General features: G+C 33.2%; 1 protein-coding gene across 6 annotated transcripts in view; it reads right to left on the reverse strand.

Annotated features, from left to right (window-relative positions):
* ZC3H12C (zinc finger CCCH-type containing 12C) overlaps positions 1-12,866 on the reverse strand; it is a 62,172-nt gene that overhangs the window by 34,218 nt on the left and 15,088 nt on the right. The window contains exon 1 of one of the 6 annotated variants that reach the window (XM_081266656.1): positions 3,546-3,938. The exons of the other annotated variants lie outside the window; for them this stretch is intronic. Within the exon in view, the coding sequence (XP_081122782.1) occupies positions 3,546-3,569 (24 nt within the window). The 5' untranslated portion in view covers positions 3,570-3,938. Of the gene's footprint in view, positions 1-3,545; positions 3,939-12,866 lie in introns of those variants that run through there. 6 annotated transcript variants of the gene reach the window in all.

Raw genomic sequence — 12,866 nt, forward strand, 5'->3', positions numbered from 1 at the left:
CAGTGTAGAACTCCTACACACTTCTACAAGAGTTTATTCTGAGAAGACAGATAACTTTAATATCACTGTTCTACTAATAGAACATTCATTAGTTTTAAAGCAACACCAAACTTTCCTAGTCCTGATTGCTCAACTGGTAAAAGGATATTCCTTAAAAGAGCTCTGTATACATTTGATCCATTGTGAGCTGTATTCATTTCAATTTCTTCTGTTAATATGGATATGTATATCCATATTATTATTTAGAATTAAGGAAGAGATTTTGAAAGCACCTTTACAACCTGTGATTTATTAACTACTGTAATATACTAACACCATAATGTAAGTAACAAATCACAACAGCATCCTAATAAAGGGATACAGTTAAAAGAAAAATCTACACTGTGGCCTTCGTAGAGCTCCCACCAAAAGTATCTTAAACAAGGAAAACCTATTGGAAGCTGGGCTGCCTGGCAACAAGAAGCTGGTTGCTAAGCTGCACTCCTTTAACATGCCATCATGAATGCTAGCACAGTGAAAGAATAATTTGGTATGAACAAAAGCCTATAAAAGAGACTGGGACTTAAGTGCGTCTGGTTTACCCTCTGAGAACAATGCAGCTGCCAAACCAATCTGGAAGCTCCGACATCATTGTTCTGTAAACCCCACAATCTGCTCTGACTGCAGGAAGTGCATTTAATGGGCAACATTTTTGATCTCTCCTGAAAAGTTTGGGTTTTGCATAAGTGCTGTTGTGAGATAATTCTTCAAGATAATGACTTGCTGACCAAACCCCTGAATTGAAGTAGGAAATATTATTTTATTGAGCAACAGTATTGTTGATTTTTAATTTTTTTTTGGGGGGGATAACAAACAAAAGGATTATCTTATGAAAAATACAGCCAGTGAGGAACACTAGAATAAAAAATTTTGTTTAAAGGATAAGTGGATTTTCATAATTTTTGACTTTCAAAGAAATAAAACCAGATACTATAAAGTTTTTAAATGGTAAATTAACTACTCTAAAAGTATTTAAAACTATTTCATGTTCAATCTAGTATTTTAAAAAGTACGAATGGTACTACTATATGGCTATAATGAAAAGATAGGGAGAAAAATGGGGTTGTTTTTCAAAATTTTAGACCACTTAAAACTCAATGTACTTTTAACTTGTGATAATACATGTCATTTGTACATTTTAATAAAGAGTTTTTAATAATGCAAACTGTCCTAATCTTTAAAATAAACATTCAATTTAGTTTGATAACATAATTTAAAAAATATATTTTTTGGTTGAACATTTTCTGTAATGCTAGGTCCCTCTTCATCATCTAGATTTCATTAGTTAGCTCAGAAAAAGTTATCTAATGCCATCTTGTACTAAACAAGCAGTTAAAATGATTTTTAGCTCCTACAAAGCAAAAAGACTAAATATAAGTAGTAAATGTAAGGGAAAATGAGTTCAATTTCCAGGCCTACAAGCCACATATATACTCTCCATCATAAAACACTTATTTAAAATAACCTGATTTATATTGACCCAATTGATAAAGATCTGATTTTTAAAACTTCAAGTTATGCTTTTCTACTCATGATTAGTAAAAGGTGCTCTTAATTTAATATGGAACATTTCAGAATTTGGCAATATTTAAAATCATTCAGTAAAAAAATTAAATGCTAAAGATTTAAAATATTTCCATAGACATTTGTTAATATAATGGGATACGTAAAACTTAAATATAATTATTGTTAAGTAAAGTAAAAAATACTTTCCTCATTTCTAAACTACTTAAGCTCTGCATTTACTCAAATGCAAGTTTATGTAAGTCATCTTAAATTTAACCAAGAATTATCTTACAACAGCACTTATGCAAAACCCAATATTAATATTAATATTTAATATTACATAAGGATGATTTTCCTTATTTCATGGAGAAGGAGCATAGTCAAAGTTTTCATACATAACATAGACCAGTTTATACCCCACTCCCAGATTATCACAAAACTCTTAAGAAACATGGCTTACTCTTAAACTTTATATCAGGCTCTATTATAACTGGCCTCTACATACTATATTCTTGAACACAAAAAAGGTATTAGGCAAAAAATAATAATCCCAAACAGATTTCTACAGTTTTAAATCTTTGGATTTCCTCCAGATATTGTTCTGGAAATTCAATTTTTCTTGTTAAAGGCTACCTAAAACATAAGTAATAGTATTTGTTGAAAAAGAACTAAATTATCATGATAATTCTGTAGATGATGATGAAGTATAACAAATTGTTTTAATTACCAAAAAGAAGCTTTGTAATAGCTAAATGCAGTTTAACATATGGTGGTTACTTATTAGAAATTTATCACACATATTGTAATTCTCCCATTTAGTGAAGAGATTTTCAGAAATTTCTCATTCAACAACTTGGATAATACTTCATCTTAAACCAGGTAACAATATTATTTTTTTAATATTCTAAAGAGTCTCATATTAATCAGGAATATTAGACCATAAACTTGCTAAATCAATTTATTTGTCTGTAAAGTTACAATGCCATAAAAGTAGGTTCTGGTTGTTATCCAAATGGTAATACTATGAGAACAATAAAAATAAAATAATGAATATGTAATAAATGCCTACTGCTGTAGCCTCTGTGTATTTAATTACCATTGTATATGAGTGAGTGCTGTTGTCTGCATCCCCCTAGCTAACAAAGGAAGGATGTCCCTTTGAACAGATTGGTTAATGCTCTGGGGCAACAGATGTCTACTGGAACTGCAGGAGACCAGCAACTGGTGGCCTGCCCATCTTCTGAAAACTTTCAATAGACTTATGCATATGTTCACACAATAGGGCATGTGGTAGAAATGAAAACCTCTTTTTAACCCTTTATACTCTTTCTTTCTCTCCTAACTGATAGATGAAAAGTCTTTGTCCTCCATTCCCCATTACAGAACTCTTAAAATCAATAGTTCTTGGAATGACATCTTTAATCTAGTATCTGAAAATAATGCAAAAGAGGAAAAAAGGTAGGAGAGTAGAAAATGAAAATTGTACATGAATACTGAAAGTGCTGACAAAGCAACTGAAATGCTCAATCATATTTAAAACCAGCTGTTTGAAACATGTTCATGTGTCAATCCATCTCCCTAGGCTAGACTTAACACAATGGAAAAATCTACCAAATCTGAGCATCATTTTACAGCACTTAGGTTTGACAGTAACTCCTTAAGAAACATAAGAATCTGACAAGAAGATAAAATATAAATTCACTGTTTATCACAATATCAGATTTTGTTATAACTTGTCTTTAAGCTCCATATGATTCCACGCCATGTCTAGTGCCTTGCAAATATCCATGAAGCTATAATTATTTGCACAATTCCATAATATGAAAATGTAAAAATCTGATTCACAGACATATTTTAAAGAATTGAATTTTCTGTATGTTGGCACTATGTAATAGTTTATAGGTTTTCATTTGAGGTGCTTTTCTATCTTTATAAATTCAAATTAATAATCTCTTTAGCAAAGTTAAACTTCCAAGGTATTAAGTAGCACAGATACTCACGTTAGCAGGAAAATACAAAGACATTGGTTTCTGTAGCAGCTTCAGCAGTAACTCTTTAACACAATTTTAGCTGCAGACTTCCAGGCAGGCAAGAAGAACAATGAATGGTTGAACAGATGGAATGGCAATGTCTTTGCTTAACCTATTACCGAGTGGAGTAACAGCCAATCATAGGCCAGAAAGCTCACAATTAGTTGGCCAGGCAGATGCAAGACAACCTCAGCACCCTGCGTCAGGTTTGTAGGTTTCTAAGATAAGCAAGTTGATGTCATTCTTGGGTCTGCCCGGGGCAGCATGTGTATTAACGAAGGGTGTGCGACAACAATAGGCCATACAAAACTGACTAGTAGGCAGCTGCTATATGAGAGCAGAGTCATTAGGGAGCAGGCTGCCAACAAGAAACACCTGGCTTGGGCAGACTTCAGCTTTTCCTCCTTGTTTTTAATGCATGAAACAAAGAAACCAATTGTGTTTTAAAGCAGTAAAAGTTGCATGTTTCCAAAAAGTTGAGGCTATACACTAGTCTATTAGCTTTTCATTTTTATTTCAGAAATAAAGAAAATGAGGTGTGTCAAAGGAGCAATTAACTATTGTAGCAACCCTTTTCTCTAATAAATGAGGTAGCGGTGAAATGAGACAGAAGGTTATAGTAAACCTATTTCCCTGGCAATAGTGGGAAATCTGTATTTTTAAGTATTTGCTAATGTGTTGCAAGACAATAAAATTGAGGGGGGAATAGTGAGGGGGGAGGGGGAGGGGAGAGAAGTGTGTGGGGGGAGACAGAGAGAGAGAGAGAGAGAGAGAGAGAGAGAGAGAGAGAGAGAGACCTTTGTGTAAAATTAGTCATGTATACTATACATTTAAACAAATCCATTTAACTTCAACCTAAGATCATGGAAATGGCCCATTTTATCTAGGTCAAGTAGCACTGTAAAATTCTTTATTATGGATACTAGTTAGACATATAATTTTATATGCAAAATCTTTCATTGTTTTAATATACAGCATAGTATACCTGTTGAAAATATTTATATTTCATAACATTTATAACATGTAATATTCAAATTTCAGTTTAGAATAAATTAACACTAAAAAGAAATATTGTGATATTTTTGAAGGGTCTAAAGTGTACAAAAATGTCCCCAAGGTGAGGAAGCTTGTTTTCTCTGATTCATATCTGTTTCATATTATAGCACTATGTGCTACCTGCTTTTGAGGCCTGCTTGAAAAATTCTATTAAAATGTAAATGTCATAGGCATTGTGAGGATATTTCCCTATTAAAGAAAAAAGAATCTATAGCTGCCTTACTATTTATTTATGCGATATGAACACACACACACACACTCCTTTTTAAATCCAGTACAAACTTAAAGAGTGAAGGCAAAGAGCTGCCTTTAACATAAAATTTTCTGATACAGGCTGACTTACGTAGAGTCCAGACCTTTTCATTAAATGACCCATGAACTTATCTAAACATCAAAAACTTAAGTCAAAACATCCTGAGGATCTACATCAATCTCACTTTAAAACATAAAATACAGACGTTACTCACAATTATGATCACTTGTGAATACTTGGAAAAGGTAATATTTGTTTGGGAATCCTGTTCCTGACATTTTTGTGTTTACTAAAATGCAAATCACATGGTCTGTATTTAGTAAATAGGAGGAAAATCTATTCTATATGGTTAAGATTTTCCAGTGATCTCAAAAAACCATTCCTTATGCCTACTAAAACCTTAAAAATTATTGTTTCCAGAAAGAAAAGTAAAATATAAAGTATGATACTATAGATCACCATTTGCCTATATATTATTTTTCTGCAAAAGAGCTTAATATTTTATTGAAGTAATGCCTTTCCAAAATTGTTGGGAAATTTTTAAGTCTGCAAAACTATTTTTTTTTTTTTTTAGAGAGAGTGAGAGAGGAGAGAGAGAGAGAGAGAGAGAGAGAGAGAGAGAGAGAGAGAGAATTTTTTTAATATTTATTTTTTTTTAGTTCTCGGCGGACACAACATCTTTGTTGGTATGTGGTGCTGAGGATCGAACCCGGGCCGCACGCATGCCAGGCGAGCGCGCTACCGCTTGAGCCACATCCCCAGCCCCTGCAAAACTATTTTTGAACTCAATAATTACTAGGTTCCGAATGTCAAACTAATTTCTAAAGCAAGAACTGATCTTTTTCTGCCAAGCATTAAATTAATGTTAGTGAAATACTTAAGTCCATGCTCCATATCATAAACCATTAAAGATCAGGGTAAAGCATCTCTAACATTATAGTTTATTGTGAATTACAAGGTAAATTACACAGAATTCAAATTTCCCTTTTCGGGTTAAGCATATCACAGAAATAAATAAAGAATTTTATTTCTCCCTCCTCCCCATGGGGATGGTAGTTCTTCTTGAAAACTCATGAGTAAAAAAGGTGTCATCCCTGAAAGGAATGAGGTCAATGCTGTAACTAGTCCATTGTAATTCTTCATAATACTGATGTGGTTAAATAAAATACAAATGAAAAACATAGTTTACATGGAAATTAGTTGCAACTAAAACCTAAAAACCTAAGTAGCTACATACTGACTAGAAAAGACAATAAGGTCACATTTATAAACTCATATTAAAACTTTTTTCTTTTGTATATAAAAAGGAAACTATTTAGTACAAATAGACAGTCTTCTCTTTTCCCTTGGGGTTTCTTCCTTCTCTATTCCTTGCTACTATAGTTACTACTTTATAGCTTTAATTCAGGAGGAGGAGGAATCTTCTCAGCCTGCCACAGTGAACACAAAGAATGAGAGAAAACTACCCAAGAGCTCAGCAGGAAGCCTGATCTATAGCACTGGATTAAGCTTTTTTTGCAAACAGCAAATAAAGGCAGCGATCTGAAAAAGCTAATCAGATCCTGCTGTGGTATTTAGACCATCTCAGTTGCTAGTATAGGATAATGTTAAGCACATTAAAACATCTGTAGGTGGAAAAAAAGGGTTCCTTGGGCTTTCTTAGTCACATGGACCTAGTCTACTTCCCACTGACAGGCAAGTACAAACAGCTGTACTGAGCTCTGTTTGGGTCACTGCAATAAATGACTAAACACAGCTCCCACTTATGACAGGGAAAGAAAAAGAAAGGAACCAGTGTAGTTTGAGGAGTTTATTAAAATTTGTCAATGCCAAGTGTGGTTCTAACATGGGTTTTCTTTTTTTGTGAGGCATGAATGTTAAGAAGTGAGTTTGAGACTAGTGTTTGAAATCAATTCTTTTTGTCAGTGGTGACACAAGCTTTCTGGTACCTCTCTCTTAAGATTGGAATCATTTCCCTTTAACACAGAATCTCTTTTTACCTTAACAATAACACCATGGAATTAAGATTATTCCATTAAATCTTCCCAATTGTCCTCCAAAGGTTGAAAGATTTTAAACAAAAACTTAATATTTTTAAGATAAAAAAAATGAATGAGCCAACCAAAAAAAAAAAAAAAAAAAAAGCTAACACATAATAATAGAGTAAAAGAATAGAACAAAATCAACTGAGCACTAATTCTCAAAGCCAGAAATTATATTAGGCAGCTAGATGGGTCATAAGATCTTTCATATATAAAACTACTTTTCTGAGTATTATTTGAAAATTGTTAAAGGTTATCTTTAAATCACAAAATGATGCTTTTATGAATTAGACACATTGCTGTAGATATCCATAGCACCCCATAGCACTAGTTAAAAGAAAGTCATAGGATCAGCTGTGTCAAGGACTATCATCTGTAATATGCTAATTCCAGGATATTCTGTATAAAATTAGATATTTTCTTAATTTCCTTCTGCCACTCAAAACCACACCACTTTTCAGAGAAGAGGCAGGACATGAAAGTTCCAACATTAACCCATATTTGGATCCAGCCCTGAATTTGATCCACTCAAATATATGCTAGAAAGACAGTTTTATCTTTAACCATAAAGATCTCAACTGTAACTAGAATCATATATTTAAAGTAAATCATCAAATATAAATGGTTTTATATTAAATCAAGCCCATAATCTGAAAAATATTCTTATTGGGTAGAAAAAAGTATATTAAAATTGATAATAAGAAAGACAACAAAAGAAATATCAGAAATCATATTTTAGTAGAACTTATATTTGCTCCTAAAAATACTAAGTAATGCCAATAATAAATAAAATGGCAAGAAAAAAAGGTAAATTAAATATTAATTTAATACTTCTTTATTAAATGATTATATATTTCTGATTCTGGGGCTCAGTGTTACTAAGTCCTCTATCCTGTTCTCTTAGGTCATATTCCTTGACAGTTCTATGGACAAAAACAGCTGCTATTTTGGTCTCCTGCTATGGATCCTTTATTTCTTTATTGGTTCAGTACTAAGAAAGGAAAAAGACTGCCTCAAACTCTATTTTAAACAATAAAAAGTTTTGTTATAAATAACTCTTAAAAGGGGGGTAAATAATGACTATATACATGAACTTAGACCACTTTGATAATAAATAAGAAAAAAGTAAAAAAAGAAGAAAGGAAGATAAAATTTAGTAACAAAACTGACAATGTGCAGTGGTGCACACCTGTAATCCCAGTGACTCCGGAGGCTGGGACAGGAGGATCCCAAGATCAAAGCCAGCCTCAGCAACTTAGCAAGGCCCTAGGTAATGCAGCAAGACTCTGTCTCAAAACAAAAAAAAAAGTGGGATATGGCTCAGTTGCTAAGCACCCCTGGGTTTAATCCCCAGTACTTAAAAGAAAAAGTCACAGAAAGGTAGATAATGCTCCTCTAAGTCAAAATTCTTAAGGTTTATGAACATCTTTCAGTGCATGTCATCAAGAGTAGATAACCCTCTGTTTGGGGGTTAGAGATAAGTATAAAATAAATCCACAAAGGCAGTGTTATTTTCCTCTGGTCTAAAGATAAAAAAAAAACCAAACTCTTCTATAGTCATTTACAATGACAATATAATCCATTATTATGAAATTTAATTTAAATATTTTTTTCCAATGAAAATATTTATATTCCCACTTAGTGGTTAAAAAATTCATTAAATAAATAAACATTTTAAAAAGAGGACCTTCAATTCCTAATAATATCTGTAAATGCCCAAGAAACAAGGAATTCTAGAAAGTGTAGGGAGTACAAATGGCATACAAAATGCAGATTTCTGAAGTAGTAATATATGGGAAGAGTGAAATGGAGAAAATCCATGAGGAAAAAATATATATATACTTTTAAAAGAAGCAGAAAGCATATGATATCATTCACGGTAACAAAACACTCATAATTATATTGAGAATAATTGAAACTATGGGGAAAAGATGAACAAAAATGCATAATTTATAAAAAATAAAATGTTCATAAGACATTCTTTGAATTTTAAAACAATAGAATGGTAGTTACATGACATCATATTGCTTTTACTAATGATAATGTTCACAACATCATCATCAAAGCCCAATAAGAACATAAGAATAAGTCTCATCTCTCCTTCCTTATGCCACTCAATAACATTCCTTATTTTCCACCTGGTATGCATTCATTTGTGAACATCGTATCTTCAGGCTGCTGCTATCATGTGAAGATTCATATATACATAGTCTTCTTTAAGTGTTCAATAATTGAACTTGACAAACTACTTTAAAACAGCTAGACCCAAAGCATTGTTAAAAAGTGAAATTGACAGGCTACAAAGAATGATTATATCACATTTAAAAGAGGGCTATATCATTAGTAGGTCTGTCTGTTCTTATTAATGGTCTAGAAGAGAGTGCAAGTAGTATATTAAATGCTTGTAAAGTGACTATGGAAAAAATATGATACAGAGCAAACAATCCAAAAGGAACTTCAAACACACTATAACCCAGTAAATTTACTTTGTTAACTATAAGCTTGATTTAAATAATAATTCTTACTAAGAATCAACACAAAAACCAGTTCCCTCTATATCAATTCTTATAAGATGGGGAAATGAAATGTTTGTGGCCTCATAATACTGATTCTACATAACTGCATACTATTGATTTTAGACCAGTGTCCTATTGTACAAGAAAAATAAAAAGCATTAAGAGGCTTAAAAAATGAATGGTTGTTTCAAAAAACACTCAATGAAATTAGCACAAAAACTTGCAACAAAATTTTTCATTATAGAGTTCTGTTAGATGTCAAAATTTAGATTTTAAAAATTGTGAGCATTTAGAACAAGATTCCTTCTAAATACAAAACATCATATACTAGAAGTATGAATCATCTTGAAGAGCTACCAATGTAATTTAATTATAAACTTCTTTTGCTTTCCTATGTAGTTCTAAACTAAGAAGAGTGCCTGGCACACAGTAGGTACTATAAATAAATATGTGCTAAATAAGTGACACCATTTCAATACTTGGGACAAAATCTTTTTTTTCCAGATTTGTTTACTTCCCTCACATACCCTACACTTCAGCCAAACTCAAGTAATTCAAGTAGTGGTGTGGTTCTCTAAATTCTGGTTGCACACTGGAATCATCCTGGGAAACTTAAAATATACTAATGCCAAGGGCTCACCTATAAATATTTAATTTTATTGGTTTAGGTGAAGTCTGGGCATAGGCATTTTAAAAGCTCCCCAGCTGATTCTAATGTGTAGTCAAGTTTAAGAATAATAACTTTGAGTTTCTTTCTCCACAGTTTCACCTGTCAATAATCCTATTCATTACTATTGAATATTTAGCTAAAAATCCAACTCTGTCATGAAGCCATTCCCAGAACACTGGCAAATTCATATTTAAGTTATTTGTTTTTCTTACAGGGTCTGGTATATGTTTACTAGTGCATAATTCTGGAAACAAAGCACCTAGCATTTATTGAAAGAATGACATACAGTTGATCCCCATTATTCACAGATCTGTATTTGCAAATTTGCCTATTTGCTAAAATTTACTTGCAACCCACAAATACATACTTGTGGTGCTGTCACACTGTACACAAGCACAACTGTGAAAAATTTAAGGTGGTCAACAGACCTCCAGCAAAGGTTGAGCAACATGAAGGTATGCTTTCATATTTCAAGTCTTACACTATAAAGGAGGATCTTTTTTGGGTGGTCTATCTAGTGCTATCTTTTCCCCATTCTTGTTAGTAAACAGGCTATTTAAAATGATGAACTGGGCTGAAATATTATCTAGTGTTCCGAAGAGCAAAAAAGGCTGTGAGGTGCCTTATGGAAAAAATACACGTGTAACTTGGTTCAGGCATGATTTATACTGCTGTTGGCCATGAGTTCAATGTTAATGAATCATCAGTATAGTATCTTTCAACACACATATAACAAGAAATACACATATAACAAGGCTATATACTGATGAATTGATAAATATTCTGACCTCTACAGTAGTGCCCTTGATCTATGGTTTCACCTCCCCATGGTCAATTGCTATTAGAAAATATTGGATTGAAAAACTCCCCAAGGGCTGGGATTGTGGCTCAGTGCACAGTGCTTGCCTCGAACATGTGAGGCACTGGGTTCAATCCTCAGCACCACATAAAAATAAAGAAATAAATAAACAAAATAAAGATACTGTGTCCATTTACAACTAAAAAATATTTTTAAAAACTCCCCAAATAAATTATTCATACATTTTAAAAAATATGACATATGTTTTTGATGATGTTTGTTTTGGTGGTGCTAGGTATCAAAACTAGGACCTCACACATGCTAGGCAAGTGCGCTTACACTGAGTTACACTCCAGCCCCCAATCCATAAATCTTAAACTTTATGTCATTCTGAGTAGTGTGATAAAATCTTGCATTGTTCTGCTCTGTTGGAACTGGGATGTGAATTATCTCTTTGTCCAGAGTATCCTCACTATATACACCACCCACCCTTCAGCCATTTAGCTACTTGGTTATCAAATTAATTGTCATGGTATCACAGTTCTTATATAGAATTCAGTACAATCTTCAGTTTCAGGTACTCACTGGGGGTCTTGGAATATATCTTTCATGGGTTAAGAAAGGAACTGCTATATTTTCTCTAGCAGCAATGGTTCAGTATTCATTAATTCATTGTTTGTGGGAACTTAATATGTCAAAGCTATAAAGAATCACAAGAATTGACTATTTACTTCCTCTCTTCAAAATACATATACATCTTATCCATAATTTTTAACATCAGTTTTATTCAACAAACAGGAACATCCTGGTTGCCACTCATTGAGGACAGAACAAGAACAAAGTCAAGTCCCCTTCTCTAACCAAGTTTACAGTTTAGTGTGTATGGAGGGGCATGGGAGAGAATGTAAATAATAAACAGGTGTTGAGTGACTGAACTGTTATAAAGAAACTTGGAATAACAGAAAGCTTTACTGATAAAGTGATATTTGTGCAAATACCTAATGAAGTGAAAGGAAACATGCAATAGGGTTATGATCTAAATGTTGGTGCCCTTGCAAAATTCTTATGTCAAAACCTAACACCCAATGGGATAGTATTAAGAGTTGGTGCCTTTGGGAAGTGATTAAATCATGAGGCCTCAACCCTCAATGAATGGGATTAATGTCCTTATAAAGGAGGCTAAAATGAGTTTCCCTGCCCCTCATGTACCATGTGAAGACATAGCAACAAGTCACCATCTAAGAAAGATGAGCTCTCACTGGATACTGAACTTGCTGGTACTTTGATTTTGGAATTCCCAACCTTCAAAGTTGTGAGAAATAAATTTCTATTGTTTACGAATTACCCAGTTTAAGGAATGTTGTCTTAGCACCAGGAAAGAATGAAGACAACCGGGCAATGAAAGTCTCAGATGAGAATGTACATGATGTGCTCACAGACAGCAAGGTGGCCAGTATGACTGGTGGCAAGTGAGCAAGGGAAGTAATCAGATAAGGCCAGAAGAGAAGGCCAAGGGAAACCAAATCATATATAGCACCTGAAGGGCACAGCTTTTCAAAACTTCAAATTGCATGTAAATCACACAAGGAGCTTGATATTCTGATTTATGAAGTCTAAGGATGGAGATTCCACATTCTAACAAGTTCATAGGTGATGCTATTGGTGCATGGGCCTAATGGGTTCCTGGGTCCTCATAGCAAGTAGTCACAGTAAGGACTTAGCTTTATTTTGAGATGAAAAACCACAGAAGCACTTTGAGAAGTGATAATCTTGTTTCATATTAATCTCTTATAAACCTGGGTTTACTTCTTAATTTCTGATGTGTTTTATTGATCTTTTCCTATTTCTGTGCTTGTACCACAAATTAAGAACTGTAGATTTATAATATTGGGCATCCTACATGCACAAATCTTATAATTAATTCTTTCTCCTCATTTTCATATTTTTATCCTGGC

Source organism: Spermophilus citellus, assembly GCF_964194105.1.
Source record: "Spermophilus citellus genome assembly, chromosome: 2".
NCBI lineage: Eukaryota > Metazoa > Chordata > Mammalia > Rodentia > Sciuridae > Spermophilus > Spermophilus citellus.